At 58.3% G+C, this 17,535-nt stretch overlaps 1 protein-coding gene across 11 annotated transcripts in view; it reads left to right on the plus strand.

The window, feature by feature from the left end:
* RIPOR1 (RHO family interacting cell polarization regulator 1) overlaps positions 1-13,089 on the plus strand; it is a 31,985-nt gene extending 18,896 nt beyond the window's left edge. For 7 of the 11 annotated variants that reach the window (XM_042027268.1, XM_042027262.1, XM_042027263.1 and 4 more), the window contains 22 exons: positions 1,097-1,223; positions 3,217-3,366; positions 3,689-3,767; positions 4,076-4,099; positions 4,584-4,637; positions 4,717-4,869; positions 4,959-5,022; positions 5,105-5,148; positions 5,368-5,493; positions 5,779-5,927; positions 6,137-6,266; positions 6,473-6,613; positions 7,364-8,170; positions 8,464-8,603; positions 8,901-9,075; positions 9,224-9,359; positions 9,527-9,688; positions 9,826-9,984; positions 10,333-10,529; positions 10,637-10,720; positions 11,023-11,113; positions 12,124-13,089. In XM_042027268.1, coding sequence (XP_041883202.1) covers positions 1,123-1,223; positions 3,217-3,366; positions 3,689-3,767; positions 4,076-4,099; positions 4,584-4,637; positions 4,717-4,869; positions 4,959-5,022; positions 5,105-5,148; positions 5,368-5,493; positions 5,779-5,927; positions 6,137-6,266; positions 6,473-6,613; positions 7,364-8,170; positions 8,464-8,603; positions 8,901-9,075; positions 9,224-9,359; positions 9,527-9,688; positions 9,826-9,984; positions 10,333-10,529; positions 10,637-10,720; positions 11,023-11,113; positions 12,124-12,221 — 3,264 coding nt within the window. In that variant the 5' untranslated portion in view covers positions 1,097-1,122 and the 3' untranslated portion in view covers positions 12,222-13,089. Of the gene's footprint in view, positions 1-1,096; positions 1,224-3,151; positions 3,367-3,688; positions 3,768-4,075; positions 4,100-4,583; positions 4,638-4,716; positions 4,870-4,958; positions 5,023-5,104; positions 5,149-5,367; positions 5,494-5,778; positions 5,928-6,136; positions 6,267-6,472; positions 6,614-7,363; positions 8,171-8,463; positions 8,604-8,900; positions 9,076-9,223; positions 9,360-9,526; positions 9,689-9,825; positions 9,985-10,332; positions 10,530-10,636; positions 10,721-11,022; positions 11,114-11,343; positions 11,408-12,123 lie in introns of those variants that run through there. The other 4 variants (XM_042027264.1, XM_042027272.1, XM_042027273.1 and 1 more) reach the window with 4 other exon arrangements.
* Positions 13,090-17,535: the final 4,446 nt, after the last annotated feature.

The raw sequence follows: 17,535 nt of genomic DNA on the forward strand, positions 1-17,535 counted from the left end.
TCCCCTGGTGGGGTGGGGGATTGCTGGCACTGTGTGGGCTCATCCCCAGCAGCTCCCGCAGCTCTGCTCAGGGCTGGCTGGGACAGAGGGATTGACCTGCCATCAGTGGTGGCCAGAATGAAGTGGAGCATCCTGCATCCTGCTCCTCTGTGGCTGCCCTGTAGGCTGGGCTCCTCTCTGTGCACAGCTGGCACTGCTGGGGGTGGCAGGGCCAGGAGCCTTGTTCTCCCCTGCTCTTGCCTTGTCCTTTGGGATGCCCTCCCTGAGCGCCAGCCCTGACCAGGGATACAGGAATGGCTCCTGTGACATGGAGTGGCAGACGGGTCTGGGCCCTGAGACTCAGAAATCTGCTCCACCCCCAGCTGGTATCAACTGCACTGGCTGTGGTGGGGACAAGCAGGCAGTGGTTTCAAGGCTCCTGACACTGTCACTGCCAGGAGCAGAGGGCAGGGGTGCAGCAGCCATGGGGCTGGACACATGTGGCCTGCGCAGACTTTCCAGGGCCTGGCAGGGAATGGCTCAGCCTTTTCTTCCCCGATGCAGAGTTCCTGGCAAAGTTGGGAACTTTCCAAAGTGCTTTGTTGTCCTTGGGTTTCCCTCCTGGTTGCTGGAGCAAGCGAGCGGAAGCAAGTGAGGAGACAGCGAAGGGCTGGGCAGCCGGGTCCAGCCCTGTGCTTTTCCTGCCCCTGCAGCAGGGTGGCACGGGTGACAGTGGACATGGGACGAGGTGGGGTTCAGGAGGAGGTGTCTGGGCTTGGGCACCATGTAGAGTTTGCCACGGACACATCTGGGAAAGGCCATGGTATGCACTGGGCATCAGCCCCTTTCTGTGACTCCCATAGGGCCAAGCTGGGACACGACTGGGTGTGCCCACTGAGAGCTCACAGTGCCCAGAGCCCTCCTTCACCAAGAGCAGCATCTCTGGGGGCAGCATGAGATCTGTGTGCCGGTGCCACCAGGAATGTTCTTGGACTGAGAGAGTGGGAAGTCTCCCAACCCATGGTCTGTGGGTGCCATTCTCAGTCCTGGTGGCAGTCCTGCCTGCCTGTGTGTCCTCACCCCGCTGCTGGTGACCCTGCTGTGTCATTGTCCCCAGGGCGGCCCTCCAGGTCACACTCAACGATGTCACTGTCTGTGCGCCCGCAGCGCCGAGTCCTCGTCACCAAGATCAATAGGAGCCAGTCCTTCGCCGGAGTGAACTCATCGGCCGACCGGCCCTTCAGGTAGGAAATGGGTGCTCACGCTGCCTGCCACAAGGGACAGGGACAGGCTTGGGCTTTGTGGTGGGACCTGCTGTGCATCCTGAGGCTCCTTCCCATCCAGCTGTCCCAGCATCTCGCTCAGGGACCTTTTTGGTAGCCAGGGGCTGTTGCACAGGGGGCTGCAGGGAACACTGAGGCCATGTGGGAGATAGAGCCCATCGTCCCAGCCTTCTGGAAATGCTGTGCCCCAGGTGGGGTGTGGACCCTGCAGCCATGTGGCTGCTGCCACCAGAGCATGGAGGGGGCAGGTGTAGCTCACCTCATTCTTCAACCAGCTCTTAAAAGAGCTTCCCTGTGACCATCTCATAATGTTAATGGGTGCAGTAAAGCTGGGGTGGCTTTGAAGTGTCTTGATGGCCTTGACATCCTGCGGCAGCCAGTTTCGGGGCTGAGTGCTGGTGTGAATCAGGGTTTCCTCAGGGTCACCTCAAACCTATCGTTTGAAAGGTTTTACCGGCTGCCCGCCAGCTGCAGTGTGAGGAGCAGCTGTTGCCTGCTCCAGCCTCTCCAGCCACTGGTGATGTTACGGTCCCTTCATACCCTTCCTCCTCCTCTCTGCTGAGCCTCCCCACGTGCTGCACTTCCCCTCCATCCCCCTCTGCACCATCCCTAGCTCCCGGCTACCCTCTCACAGGTAGTCGTTGGGTTCCAGGCAGAGCCTTCCTGCACTCTGGCCTCCTGCCCTGATCAACTTTGTCCCCAAGTCCTGTCCAGCCTTTGGGCAAAGTGACACTTTCCAGGTCACCAGCTCATTGCTGGATTTGTGGGTACCAGAGGGGGCCTCTTAGAAACAGAGAAGAGGGAGGACTTTTAGATGCCTGCAGCCAAGTGGTTGCTGGGGAGATGCTAGTGGGAGATGCCTCCAGGGACCCTGGAGGATAGGAATGAGGAGGAATGGTGGAAATTAGGCGCTTACCCATTGCTTGGGAGGAGGCCAAGACATTCATTTCCCCACTGATGATTCGGGGAAGTCTTTTTGTCACTTCTGTGAAGAGCAGCACAGGATGGGAGGTACAGCCTGAGGCTGGGAAATGAGGAGCCCATGGTGTCTCCTGGGCACCGGTGGCGCGACGATGCTTTGGAAGGAGGAAGGGAAGAGCCGGTCTGAGCGAGGCGTTGCTCGCTCGGCTGGGGAGTGACTCCATTGCACAAGGCAGGAAGGGTGGTGTTCGGTGTTCGGGTCCCAGTGCTGGGTCGGCATCCCGCGGGTCAGCCGGGGGAGGCAGCTCCATCCAGCAGGTTTGTTGACATCTGGAGAGGCAGAGCATCAGTGAGGATGTCCCTGCCCCATGTCGCTGTGCTGTGTGATGAGGTGACAGGGCTGCTGGTCCCCAGGATGCTCCCGTGCTGGATTGGGATCCTTGCCTGATCCTGGAAGCACAAGGTGGCATATTTCACTCTGCCACAGTGCCCAGGGAGCACCTCTATGCCCCTGGCAACCTGGGTGCTGGGGATGGAGCCCAGCATGGCCCCATTCGAGGCCAACAAGGTCTGGAGATGTCCCCAGAGGCACTCCAGGAATTTAGCCTGACTCCAGCTGGTGCTATCTCTGTTTGCCTTGGCTCCCCCCAGCTGGCACCAGGAACCCTCCACCTCCGCAGAGGCTACATCACAGCCAAACTCCTGGACCCCACTGGGACAATGTTGCCTCCCTGCTCTTCTCCATCTCCACATTTTTGGGTTTCTCCTTGTCTTTCCCATGGCTTTGGGGCAGCCAAATGCATTGTCAGGGGGCTGCAGGCATGTGGTGCAAGCAGTGCTGCCCAGTCTCATGGCTCTGTGTCTTCCAGCCCTGCTGGACACTTAGAATGGCTTCCAGGGAGTCCTGGGAGGGCCAGGCAGGTCCCAGTGGACCTGGCCTCCATCCCAGAAATCACCCTTGTCTCCAGACAGGCTGGCTGGGGCATCCAGAAAGACCCTGGCGCTGCGTGCTGATCCCAGCCTCTCTCCCCAGGAATCTCTCAGCTTTCACCCCCACTGTCTCCCGCAAGACTGGCTCCAGGGTCAGTAGGATGTTCTCAATGTCCCACAAGTCCCCACCACCCAAGGTGCCTCAGCCCAACCGCCTGGACGAGGTGTACGAAGCTCTCAAGAAGGGCCTGACGTAAGTGCTGGGTGGGTGGAGGCAGGGAGCTCCTGAGGGGCATGGAGACAGCTTGTGACATGGGTTGGGGTTGGGAGCTCTCTGCTCTCACCAGGCATAGACATGGCAGGTCTCTTGGGCACATTGCCTTGGGGTCCCAGATTGTGTGGGGTCCCACATCCCACCACATCCCGTGTAGAGGCATATATGGGTTCCCACAACTGGGTCCTGGAACAGGGAGTGGGGATATGTTGCCACATGTGTTGGGTTGGTGTGGGCTGTGGGGAGCAGAAGTCCTGGACACAGTGTCCCAACCTGACCCCCATGGTGTGGTTGCCCCCAGAGCCTACCTGGAGGTGCACCAGCTGGAACTGGAGAAGCTCAGCACACAGATCCGTGAGTCCAAGAGGAATTCACGCCTGGTGAGTGCCACTTGGGAAGAGCCTTATGGGGAGTGGTGCTTTGGGTAGACAGCCGGGGTTGTGGGCACAGCTGGGGCAACTCATGGTCCATCTGTACCTGGGGCAGAGCCTGTTTCTGTGGGGTTGTAGGGGCCAGCCCAGGCTCTGGTGTTGGGGCTCCTGTCCCTCTGTCATGCACTCCCCAGCCCTGGCTGGGTGCTGCATGTCCCACTGCTGTGCTATGGGTGGTGGGTGCCATGTGCTGGGTCTTCTTTGGGTGGGCAGAGCTGGCTTTGTGCTACGTCTTATCCCTCTCATCTCTCCTCCAGGGTTTTCTCTACGATCTGGATAAGGTAAGCGGGATCAGTGTCTTGTCCCCCTTGTATTCCCCTTCCTTGTGCCTGGGATGTGCTACTGCCAGCCCTGCTCCGCTAGCACTGCCCTGCTGCCTTGTCCTCTGGGAAGGAGAGGGACTGGGGCTCTGTGGGCAGAGTGGCCCTGGGTGGGGCATAAGGAGAGATGGTCTTGTAACCCCTTTGAGGCAAACAAAAGCTGTTGTTAGTGAGTGCAGGGCTTGGGTTAGCTCAGAGGCTGGGACAAAAAAGCACCCTGGAGCCTGGCTTGGCTCCTGGAGGGCCTTCTGGAGCAGGGGAGTCTGGAGGAGGCTGCAGCACATGGGTGCTTCCCACTGGCTGCCACCCTGCACCTCCCAGGCAGGGCTGGTGACCAGGACCCACCCCAGCCTCAGGACAGGGGACACAGAGGGCACATCCTGACCTGTGGCTGCTCCACAGAGGGGCTGCACTGCTGCTCACACCATCTTCTCTGCTTTTCCAGCAAGTGAAGTCAATCGAGCGCTTCCTGCGTCGCCTGGAGTTTCACGCCAGCAAGGTGAGAGTTGGGGCGGTGCTGGGGTGGCCGTGCTGTCCCCAGCCCTGCCCCTCACCACAGCTCGGGCCTGTCCTTGCAGATAGATGAGCTGTATGAGGCTTACTGCATCCAGCGGCGGCTCCGCGATGGAGCCCACAACATGGTCAAGGCTTACAGCACGGGCTCGCCGGGCAGCCGGGAGGCACGCGAGAGCCTGGCCGAGGCCAGCAAGGGCTACAAGGAGTACACAGAGGTGAGACACCTGGCTAGGGTGGGCTGGCAGGGTGCTGAGTCCATGGATGGCTGCTGATGGGTCCTGTCCATCTGTCTGTCTGTTCCCAGAACATGTGTCTGTTGGAGAATGAGCTGGAGAGCCAGCTGGGCGAGTTCCACATCCGGATGAAAGGTACCATGTCCTGCTCCATCCCTGTCCTGCTGCCTGCCTGCCTGCCTGCTGCCTGCTGACGCCCCTCTGCCTTCTCTTGCAGGACTGGCAGGCTTTGCCCGGCTTTGTGCTGGTGACCAGTATGAGGTTGGTGGGACCATATGGGTTGGGTTCTGCTCTTCCTCTGCCCTGTTGTCCTTGGGGTGTCTCAGGGGTGTAGGTGGGTGCTGGCGTGGAGGGCATGTTGCAGGGTGGTGGTGGGTGGTGGTGGGTGGCATGGGTCAATGGCCATGCCTGGGGACATACAGAGAGCACCCATCACCTTGGGGTCATGTCTCCCCTATACCCACACCTCTGCATCCCCAGATCTTCATGAAGTACGGACGGCAGCGGTGGAAGCTGCGAGGGCGCATTGAGGTGAACAGCAAGCAGGTGTGGGACAGCGAGGAAATGGTTTTCTTGCCCCTCGTCACCGAGTTCCTCTCCATCAAGGTACAGTGCAGAAAAGGGCAGGGATGGGTGGGCCAGCTATCCTCCTGCATTGTAGAGTCATTTAGGTTGGAAAAGACCTCTGTGCTCATCAAGTCCAACTATTAACCAGCACTGCCGATCCCACCATTAAGCTATGTCCCCAAGTGCCACATTCACATGTTTTCTGAACACTTTCAGGGATTGTGATTCCACCACTTCCCTGAGCTTCCCTCCAGCACCTTGCCTAAACCTCACACTCACTGGCCCATGGCTTTATCTCCTCCTTTCCTTCCTCTCCTCCTCCAGGTGACAGAGCTAAAGAGCCTGGCCAACCACGTTGTGGTGGGCAATGTGTCCTGTGAGACCAAGGACCTCTTTGCGGCTCTGCCCCAGGTAGTGGCTGTGGATATCAACGACCTGGGCACCCTCAAACTCAGCCTGGAGGTGACCTGGAAGTGAGTACCTCAGCAGGCATTGCTGGTGGCACATGGCAGTGCTGGGGATGCCCAGCATGGAATGGCAAGAGATGGCCCACCCCAGGCTGTCTCCTGTCCCAAAACTGGGCCGTAATTATGGAAAACCAGAGCTGTACTGGAGGGAGTCCTGGTGTCTTGAGACCCCCCAGGCTGGTGCACACCCCTCACCTCCCTGCTGTCCTCCCCAGCCCCTTCGACAAGGACGACCAGCCCTCGGCAGCCAGCAGTGTCAACAAGGCTTCCACGGTGAACAAGAGGTTCTCCACCTACAACCAGAGTCCCCCTGACACGCCGTCCCTGCGGGAACAGGCATTCTATGTAAGTGTGCACCAGGCAGGGCTGCTCAGGAGACATGGCCAGTGGAGGGATCCTCACAGGGATGTGCCTAGGCAACGTCTCAGAGGGTGGCACAGCTCAGGGACGGGTAGGCAGCTCCTTCCTCTCCAGCCATCCCACCAGGACTCCCCAGTACCGGCACATGCTCCTCCCTCCCACGTTCACAGCTCCTCTTCTCTCTGCCCAAGAGCCCGGAGCGGGCGGCTGACAAGCGTGGCTGGTCCTTGCTGGACATCTTTCGGGAGACACTCTTCGAGAAGCTGTCTCAGAGCTGCTCCTGCGGCGATGTCTCCTCGGCCGAGCTCGGGAGATGGCCGCAGCAGGGCCGCGTAAGTGCAGGGCTGGAGCAGGCCAGTAGCTTAGCCCAGCGCTGTGGCCATCCTGCAGTAGCTGTAGCCACTCCTTGTCTCCTACTCTCCCTTGCTGATGCCCAAAGGCCTGATCCTGCCAGGCTGGGTCTGGCTGGTCCTGCAGAGCTAGTCCCCAAGCTAGGGAAGCCTGGGTTCACCCCCATGCAAGAGCTGGGCACTAGTGAGTACACAGCTTCTCCGTGTCCCCGTGCTGGTGGCATTGGTGTGGTGCTGGTGATGGTGCTGGTGAGATGGTGCTGGTGTGGCAGTGCTGGCGTGGCACTTGTGTGATGCTGTCATGGTGCTGGTGTGACTAATGTGGAATTGGCGTGGCACCAGTTCAGTGATGGTGACCCACAAAGTTGGTGTGGTGGCCAGTGGTGTCCCCACAAGCTGGTGCTGGAGCTGTTGCTGTCCTTGCAGCCATGGTGGGTGGTGTCCTTGGCTCCATGTGTTGTATCCCACTGTGCTAGGGGGCCGCTGGCACCCCAAGGCTCCAGGACATATGGGGCTGGTCATGGGGAGCTGGATTGCCTGCTGGCATGGGGTGGGATTGAGAGCTGGAATCTGCCAAGTGCTTGCTGACCATCCTGCTGTGCCAGCAGAGCCATGGCAGCCTCAGTGCCCTCCAGCTCAGATCGATCCTGCCCCTGCTTGACACGCAGACAGCTGGAGGAGCAGGGGAAGCAGGAGCAGGGTCTCAGCTGACACCATTCTCCCCCTCTCCAGAACATGCTGCGGCGCCAGGAGGAGCTGGAGAATGGCACAGCCTGGTCCATCTCCTCTGAGTCCTCGGACGACTCCTCCAGCCCCCAGCTGTCCGGCAGCGCCCGCCATGCCACACACAAGCCCATCGTGCAGCCCGAGGTGCAGGCCTCCGCCCCCGCCATCGAGATCTCCTTCTCCCAGCAACCAGAGGAGGCTGATGCCGTGCTTGGGGCCAGTGGCAGCAGTGTCCCCTCTGCTGGGAGCCAGCCGGAGGAGCCAGGCAGCCGTAAGAAGGAGACAGTGGCCAACGGGCATGTGCCCTACTCCCGGACTCTGAGCCACATCAGCGAGGCCAGCGTGGATGCCACAATGGAGGTCAAGACTGCGGAGAGCTCTTGGGAGCCCGCACCCAGCCCAGAGGACACAGGGATGGGCGAGCAAGACGCAGACCCTGGTGCTGCAGTGGCAGCTGCTGTGGCAGGGCAGGACAGGGCCACTGAGGCCAAGCCCCGTGCCTCTGTGGCATGGGCCATCTCCTGCGAGGAGGAGGCTGGCAGGGCCGAGCCAGTGCAGAGCCAGGCACCAGCACAGAGTGACTATGGCACCGGGACCCCCACAGCACTGGCACAAGCCTCTGCAGAAGAGAGGCCCGTCCCAACCCCACCACAGCCCACCAGCATCCCTGAGGTGCTGCGGGGGAAGATGGTGGATTCAGGTCTGGAGGAGGCAATTGGCCTTCTGGGCTCAGCTCTGGATGACTATCGGGGACAGTTCCCGGAGCTGCAGCCCCTTGAACGAGAGCTCAAACGTCTGGAGGAGATGCTGCTGGTGAGGGGCTCCCAGCTGTGTCACGGGGCAAGGGTGACAGGGTCATCTTGGCTGGCAATGCCTGGAGATGATGGGGACAGGGACAGCCATTGTGGCAGTGCTCTGAGACAATGGAGACAAGACCATCCCTGCTGGCAGTGCCCAGGGGTGATGGGGATGGGGCCATCCCTGCTGGCAGTGCCCAGGGATGGTGGTGATGGGGCCATCCCTGATGGCATAGCCTGGTAATGTGGGTGGCAGGGCAATCTTGGCTGGTGAGCCAGGATTCAACTCCACCATGCCTTCCTCCACAGCAGAAGCAAGGCATCTTCCTCAGCCGGGCCTCCAGCATCAGCCTGACAGTGGAGCACGCGCTGGAGAGCTTCAGCTTCCTCAACACCTCCGACATGGAGGACTCAGAGGGCTCTGAGGAGGAGCCTCTCCAAGATGAGAGGTGCACAGTGGGGCTCATAGGATGGGGCACAGGGCAGGAGATGGCCTTGGGGCAGTTGGAATGGGGGATGTTCAGCTCTGCCAGGGTGCCTAAGCATATTTAGACCTGTTCCTCACAGCTTAGGGAACATCCAGAAAGTACCCGGTCCTTCTGGTAGCACCCTGCAGCTCTCTGTGAGGGGTGGGCTGGAGGCAGCCCCTGTGCCCCTGGGACTTATCCTCTGCCCTGTGGGTGGGGAAGGGGCAGGTCCAGGTGTCCTCTGCTGATCCACTGCCTTGATCTCTCCCTGGCTTGCAGGAGGGCTGGCAGACCCCTGCGTGGCACCAGGGCCCCCAGCGCTGGCGAGATGGGGGCAGATGACACTGGAATGTGCAGTGGTTCTGAGGCCAGCACTGACCCCATGAGCACCGGCAATGAGTTCCTGGATAAGGCTCTGGTGCTTCACCTTAACAACTGCAACAGCCTGCTGCTGGTGAGGACCAGGGTGGGATATGGCAGCAGGAGACACCCTAGGGTGGGCTGTATGTGAGCCCTTGAAGGGGGTCTTGCTGCAGCCTGAAGGCTGTGATGTGGGCAGTGAGCTCTGTCACTGAAGTCCCTGGTTTGGCTGTGCCTTGCAGAAGCTGGGCACCTTCGGTCCCCTGCGGTGCCAGGAGATGTATGCCCTGGACAGGCTGCTGCGGGAGTCGCAGGTGCTGGAGATCGTGTGCCAGCTGACGGAGGAGCGCGCAGGAGCAGCCACCTCAGCTGCTGACGGTAAAGAGACAGCTGAGGGGACCCTCTGTGCCACCCTGGAGGCTGTGTGAAACCTGTGTCCACTCGTGGGCATGGCTGGGCAGTGAGGGACCATGCCAGACAGAGGGCAGGAGTCACCCGCCTGCTGCCATGGCCTTGGGGAGGTCTGACAGTGCCTGTTCCCACAGTGGTGCAGTTCTCGACACGGAAGGAGGGCGTGCTGCCCCTTTGGGACCTCTGTGTGGAAGTGCCCAATGTCTACACCTGCCCCGTAGAGCGGTTCCTGCAGGTGCTCAGTGCCCAGTATGCAGCTCCCATCAGCGAGCAGCACCCTGGTTTGGCTGATGCTGGTGAGTGGGTGCCCAGGGGTGTTTGGGGAGCTGTCAGTCTCACTCAGTGACCATGAGTGGGAGGATATGGGTGCCAGGAGCTCCACAGAGGGGTGACCATGGCTGCTGCACACCCTGATCCTGATTCGTTCCCACAGTGTGTGTGAAACTGGTGGAGGACGTGCTGAATCGGCGGCTGCCCCGGCGGCCCGGCAGCGCCCAGAGCGAGCAGGTCACCATCTTCCAGTACTGGAGCCACTTTGAGTCACTTGGTGCCCTGGTGCTTGACACCTACATGATGGAGCTGGCAGAGGAAGGTGGGTGTCCTCCCACCCTCCTTAAGCCCTGGGATGGGGTGCCAGAGTATCACCATAGTGACTGATCACCCTGCAGCAGTGCCATGACCATTCTGGGGCACCACCCAGAGGCTCAGCCATCCTTGGGGTGGGCAAGTCTGATCCAGAGTGCAGCCCAGTCCCATGCTGCCTTCCCATATCCTTGCTGTAGGTCCCCAGTGTCTTGGGGAGCAACTCCATGCATTGGCACCCTGCGTGGGGCCCCCTCTGCCCAGCATGGATCCGGGGTGCCCAGGGATGGGTGGCAGGGGCGTGGGGGCAGTGCCATGTGACTCTCCACACCTTGGCTGAGCTGATGGCTTCCCGCAGCGCTGCTGGCGCAGAACCTCAACTCAGACGACCAGGATGTGGTGCTGCGTGCCCTGAAGCGCGTGCCCGAGGGCCGCCTGAAGAAGGAGGGACTGAAGGCACTGAGCCTGCTCCTCGTGGAGGGCAACAGCAAGGTGGTGAGCGCCGTGTCAGCCCAGCTCCGCAGCCTGGCGGAAAACCCCCGCTTCCGCCAACGGGTACGTGCTGGGCAAGCCAGGGACGAGGTGGGCTGGTGCCACAGCCCCCGGGGGGCTGCCCCCGGCTCTGCTGCGGATGGTGGCACTGACTCCCCTATCTCCCCCAGGCCCTCGTGTGCTTCCTGGAGCAGCTGGAGGATGAGGAGGTGCAGACACGTGTGGCAGGGTGTGCGGCGCTGGGCTGCTTGAAGGTGAGGGATGTAGGGAGGGGGCAGCAGGGCTGCATGTTCCAGAGGAAGAGGAAACACGTGGCTGGTGACTCTGGACACACCTGCACAGCCTCCTGCTCCTGGGAGAGAAGAGCTGGGGATGCCCCAAATGTGCTGTAGCAGCAGGCAGGGGCAGAGCAGGAAGGAAAAAGGAGGGAAGAAAGAGGATGAGGGGCTTTTCTGGACCATGGGGCTGCAATGCCCTGTACTGCCTTCCCCATCTGACTGTGTTCCTGCTCCACCCCTGACACTCAAACCTCCTCTCCTTGTCCCTTCTCCTGCAGGCCAAGGAGAGCATCGAGCAGCTGGTTTACCTGTGCCAAACCGACAAAGAGCCTGTGCGGGAGGCAGCCAAGCAGAGCCTGATGCTGTGCGGTGAGTGTCCCACTGCTTCTCTGCTTGCTCCTCACCCACAGCATCCCAAGTGGCATCTCCTGGTGCCAGCAGTGCCCATGGGAGATGGGGCTCTGTGGCTGGTCCCTGCCTACCCCACGCACTCTGGTTCATCATGCTCCAAGCTCTGCCAGGCAAGAGCAAGCTGGCAGTGAGGGCCAGGCATCCTGTAGCCACAGCACTAAGCCTGGTTGTTATTTATTATTTGCTAGATGGCCCTGAGAGAACCATCTGAGTGGGTTTCTAGGCCTCCAGATCGCGGCAGCTGCTGCACAGGTTGGGACACGTGAGCTGTCCTTGTCCCCCTTGTCCCTGCTCTGGCCGCTTTGCTCACGAATGTCTCCGTCTTAGAGCCTGTCAGCTGTGTCACGTTTTGGAGTCTGTGTGTCTTGGTTGTTGATAGTGCACATCCCACTGGCACCCTGACACATGTAGATGCCTTGTGTCCTATGTCCCAGCAGATTGTCCATGTCACCACCTCTTGCTGGGGATGGCTGCTGCAGGCAGATTTGTGGGCAGAGCTCAGAGTGAGCCTGTAGCGTGGATGTGTGCATCCCTGTGTGTGCCTGGGGGTCCCGGGGGAGCCCTTGGGACCCCAATGCCAGTGCATGCAGATGTGCACAGCTGTTGGAACCACTGGAGCTGGCACAGCCCTGAGCAGTGGTCCCTTGGCCCCAAGTGGGGCTCTCCACAAGCCAACACTCCTGCAGCCCAAACACGGGTTATCCCTGCCCCGCGTGGGCAGCTGAGAACAGGATTTGCAGCCTCTGAATCAGGAGCTCTGGGGACTTTTTGATCCAGATCCCAGCTGGGACCTGCCCAGGGGCATGCTAAGGAGAACGAGAGGTTTCCGTGCTGTGGCCATAGCACGCAGGCTCAGCTCTGCCAGGTGTTAGGCATGCTTCCCTGGAAAGGCCAGGGTAGGTGGCCAGGGATGGGCAGGGGACAGAACTTACACAGTTTGGATCACTGACCATGACGTTTACTTGCAGGGGAAGATGGTAAATCAGCTCACCGGCGACTGGAGGAGACCCTGGACAGCCTCCCGCGGATCTTTGCACCAGCCAGCATGGCCAGTACAGCTTTCTGAGATCCACGCACACCCACCTGCCATCTCTGAGGGCAAAGGCACCGCTGGGCCGCCCGGGCTTGCACGGACTGGGGACCCGGCAGCTCCCGCTCTCAGCACCACATCACAGTATTACCCCGCCCGCCGGCAGCTCGCCACGGCTGCACACTGCCTTACGGAGCACCGCTTCCCTGTCCCTGGCCACCGGCCCCACAGGTGCCACCTCCGCACCACTGGGCAGGGGGCTCGCTGCACATCCCACCCTCTGATCGCTATTTAAAATACCCAGGGAGCCCACCCTTCCTGCCCCCCTCGCCGGCTACAGCTGCCGGCACTGGGGCGGCGGGGAGAGGTACTGGATTTCTCTGCCTCCTCTTGCCTTCCTCTCGCTCGAGGGCACGCGCCCTGTCCCGGAAGGACCTGCACTTTGGAAACCTCGCTGTTTCTTTCCAGGAGCTGCCAGGGCCATGGGGACTGCTGCCCTCTGCCACCTGGAGTCCCCAGGACTTAAATAAAATGAAATATGAGATATTAATATATTCTGCTGGCGTTTCTTCTTTCCAGCTCCACATGCTCCTGTCCCTCCCTGGCTTGTGGCTGTAGGGAGTGTAGTGAGATGTGGCCTCAGCCCAGAGCCTTTCCTGGCCTGTTGGGAAGTGCTGTGGAGGGCAGGGGCAGGAGGAGTGATAGAGGGACGGACAGATGGATGGACAGAAGCTGCCACCTTTTTTTTGTTTGTTTTATTTTATTTTTTATTTACAGATTTTTGCAGAAAAACAAAAGCAAAAAATTCTTTTCTATAATGTCTCTATAAATCTATATATAATGTAATTACAGAGAATGACTAATTTTGATTTTAAACCAGAAATAAAAACAAACCTTTAAAGAGTGTTGGTGTCGCTGTGAGGGTGTTTCTTTGGCCCCAGTGCTCTGGGGCAGGGCAAGTTGGGTGTCAGCATAGCTGCCTGGAGGATGACAGGGGATGTAATGGGAAATAATTGTGATTTTTGGCATTTCCCTGCCCTGCAACTCAGCCAAATGTTGCCAAAATTTGGCTGCTGGGCATGGGATGCATCACCCAAGATGGTACGAGGTGGTGACACAGGATGGGGGCCACTGAAACCAGGGCTGCCCTGGGAATGGAGACAGCCCTACTATGTGTGCAAATCCATATGTTCCCCATCTCCAGCTGCTGTTGGTTAACTAGGCCCTGCTTCAAGTTTGGACCAGTAAGGACCCATGTCCAGCACTGGAAGCAGATTGCAGCCGGCAGCTATGGTGGCCAAGCCATGTTCCCAAATGTCCCCGCACCGGATGGGTGTGACAGGGAATGCTAAACCACCCTGTGAGCTGCTCTGCCTCACTGGCTGTGCCTTGTCCCAGGATATCTGCTGTCCCCACCTTGCTGTGTAGGGGACACACCACTGGGCTGGAAGGGAGGCTGCTCTCTGTGTCCCCTCTTGCTGCTTGTCCCTCTTCCTGAGGGCTGGGGGTTTTTTGGAGGTTTTTGTGCCCCTCCTGTGCAGCTCCTCGGCCCTGATGAGCTGCTGGATTGTTGGAAGCTTGCTGGGAAGGAAGCACTGTTTCCTCTGGCTCTCCCAGGAACTTTGCCCTCTTGGTGGCTGTGACAGAGGCAGCAGCATGGTGGGGGCCACCTCCCTGACACTCACAACACGATTGGTTCTCACTGCTTTGATTAAATTTCGTGAGTTCAGTGGCCTTGGCAGCATGTGGCTGGTGACACGGAGCCTTCCGCCCCACCGAGGAGGAGGCGGCATCGGGCTACAAAGTGCATGGCAGAGTGTTTGGTCTTGTGCCACCTCCAGATGGGCTGGGCAGAAAGGGGGGACCCTGGAGATTTCTGCCTGCATCATGCAGTGGGGCTGCTGCAGCCCTTGCTCCTACACCTTGCATGGTGTCACCACGGGGCTGGGGGCCCCCAGGACTGCTTCCCCTCTTTCTGTGATGTGTCTCTGTGGTTTCACTGGTGATTTTTATTTAAGCTTGTATCATTTGCCTTCCTCTTCTCAAAGCCCGCCCATCACCTTCTGCTGATTTAAATCCCTGAACATTCACTATGATGGTGCACCTGGGGAAGATTAACTCCATGCACCAGTACCTGATGGGGGCCAAGCCACCGGGAAGCAGCTCTGCAGAGAAGGACCAGGGAGTTCTGGTGGACAATAAGCTGTCCCTTAGCCAGCAGTGTGCCCTGGGAGCCAAGAAGGCCAACGGTATCCTGGGATGGATTTGGAAGAGCATTGGCAGCAGGTCAAGGGAACTGATCCTGCCCCTCCAGCCCTAGTGAGGCCACATCTGGAGTGCTGTGTCTAGTTCTGGGCTCCTCAGTACAAGAGAAACATGGAGCTCCTGCAGCAGATCCAACAGAGGGATACAAAGATGATTAAGGGACTGGAGCATCTCTCTTAGGAGGAAAGATTGAGGGAGCTGGAGCTGCTCAGCCTCAAGAAGTTATAACTGAGAGGGGACCTCATCAGTGTCTGTCAGTATCTGCAGGGAGGGTGCCAGAGGAACGATCAGGCTCTGCTCAGTGTTTTCCAGCAATAGGGCAAGATGCAATGGGCAGAAACTGATTCCCATGAAGCTCCACCTGAAAACGAGGAAGAACTTCTTCCCCATGCGGGTGACCACACAAAGGAACAGGTTGCCCAGAGAGGGTGTGGAGTCTCCCTCACTGGAGGTATTAAAAAAACATCTGGACACAATTCTGTCCAATGCCCTCTAGGATGGCCCTGCTTAAGCAGAGAGGTTGGACCAGATGACCCACAGTGGTCCATTCCAACCTTACTATTCTATGATTCTTTACCCTCTGCCAGGTATTAATAGACATGGACAAGAACCCTCCTCCCAAGCCTTAATTTTCCAAGCTTAACAGTCCCAGCTCTCATGACAGCTGCTCCAATCCCTTAATCATCTTAGTGGTTGGTATGGTCCTGGGAGTAGTTTAGAGCCACAAAGATGCCCCCAAAATGCAGCAGAGGCAGAGACATCCCCCCAGTGCTGCCAGCCACTCGTGCCAGAGCAGGGGCACTGCCAGCTCCAGCGGAGCTGAGGATTTATAGTCCCCAGGCCAAGCAGGGCCTATCCATCGGTGCTTCCCAGGGTTTCTAAGCACGTCCCCGGAGGTTACAGCCTTTACTTCCTTCTTCCTCACTGTAGCAGAGCTTTTTGGGGCTGGCTCAGGCAGAATGTAGCATGTCGTGGTACATGTGATCCCATCTGGGACACCCCCTCAGCATAACCACTTTTGGATGCAGTTTTACCTTGCAGATGGGATTGCGGGAAGGGGGTAACCAGGGGACACTGCTGCATAACTTATCCCATAGCCTTCCACCTGCTTTTGGGGCTGGACAAGCCCCAGGAGGGAAGCGCAGTGCTCTTCCCAAAGCACTGCATCACACTGTCAGCTTCAGGCAGCAAGAGATGAGGGATGCGGGTCCCAGCTGGCACATGCAACTGCAGACAAAAACACCTGAGAGGTGGAAAGTGGCCCAGCCCTCTCACACGTTTGGTTTGGTTTGGTTTCTTTTCCCCTTTCAATAACTGCTGGAAATAAAACCAGCCCAGTGCCTCAGTGGCCAAAGCCATGAATTTAATTCACTCACCTACCTGGGTGTTCTCCTTGCCCTGCCAAAACCTCGTCCCCTCCCTGCAGCACAATTCCACTTTCCGAGATAAACTACACCTTGACTGTAGAGATCAGAGGAGGAAAGCAGACTTCTGTCAGGGTAAGCAGGGAGCTGCAGGCCAGGACAAAATGACTCTGCTCCTGGAATTGCAAGGCATAATCCCATTATTTATGTGGCTGTAAGAACATGTGGGAAGAAACCTCAAACAGATTGACTTAGGAATCTATCACCCAGACCCTTGCTCTGAATGGGTCTATGCTGGCGTTGCCAAAGACCTCTGCCCTATGGACACCACCAGGTCACCTGGAACTGCAGGACTGCCATTTTCACAGGACTGAACTTCAAACAAAAGGTCTTGATTTTTGGATCTCTCCGCTTCATGGGTGAACTCCCTGGGAGCCACTTTCACAGCACACGGGGACAGACACAGCAGCGCAGAGCACGTTTTTCAGCAGCATTTGTTATTTCAAAGGAGACAGTGTGCCAGCACCGCGTTTGTCAGCCAAATCTGTGTCAGCACTTAAAACATCCCACTCCCGTACGGACGTGCTTGTGCTCAGCAGCTACTTGCTTTTCTTGTAGGAGCTGCAGCCCGTGGGAGGGTGTCTGTGTCACAGTTAAATTATCCATGTGTTCTGACTTGGGGAAGATGTTCCTTTTCCCCATTTACTGCTGGTTTTGCTTTTTTTTTCTTTTTATTGGAAGGGTACATATGGATCCTGGAGCACTCTGCAGTATCGCTTTTTACCTGCCAGTCTCAAGAAAGTGTCCTGAGGAGCCCCTGAAGACCATCAGCACAATGCTCCCTCCTCTTGCACAGCATCTAGGCTGGTGCAGCTGCCCGGGTTTGACACCAGGAGCAGCCACCAGCCAGAATGACCCCAAGCAGTCGCTGCCACTTTGTGGCACATGCTCCAATCAGCCCTTGTGTTAGAAATCACTTAAATCTTGATGCCAAGTCATTTTTGGGGGGTTGTAGTTTATGACTCTCCAGTCTGAGCAGTCTTGCAGTTGGACCTCCCACCTTATCCCAGGCTTGTGTGAAATCATGTTTCCAAGGCACTCACTGGGGCACTTAGAGATGATTGGAACAGCTAAGCAGCCTGAGCTGAACCACAGTAAAGCAGCAGCCTCCTCGTGAGCACTAACACGTTCCTTGCAGGTCTGTCAGGCACATCTGTATGGGCTTGTTCTCCAAGGACCACTCCTGGGGTGACAGCTGGGGCCTTGTTTCATAGAGAGACGAAATGGTGCCTTCAAAACTTAATTTAATGCTCTCAAGCTCGACTACTGTCTTCCTTAGAGCTGAGAGGAGTGGTGACTCCTGAGGGATTGTGAAGGTGATGGAAGCGCAGTTGGAATGAGAAGGGTGAGCCCACCCGAGGCCACAGCAAGGTGGTCAGAAGCTCCTTGGCTTCAGTTCTTTCCATTCTGCTCATGGGCAAGGTGTCTCTCTGGGAAAGGCCTCACTCAGGCAACTTTTCTAGAAGGAGCATCTGCCTCTAGCGGTCTATTTGGACAGGCTCAGAGGCTGATACTCAGGAGCACTCACAGATAAGCATTCACTGAAGCTGGGGATTTGAATTCCCTGCCTATCAGCTCACAAGCGCCTCCAAGTGAGGAAAACCAGGATCAGTAGGGGAGACCCCCAGCACTCGCTGGTGGACGGTCCAGGACACTTTTGG

Source organism: Corvus kubaryi, unplaced genomic scaffold (genome assembly GCF_017639235.1).
Source record: "Corvus kubaryi isolate FWS band 111438036 unplaced genomic scaffold, C.kubaryi_AGA036_p1.0 37300, whole genome shotgun sequence".
Lineage (NCBI taxonomy): Eukaryota > Metazoa > Chordata > Aves > Passeriformes > Corvidae > Corvus > Corvus kubaryi.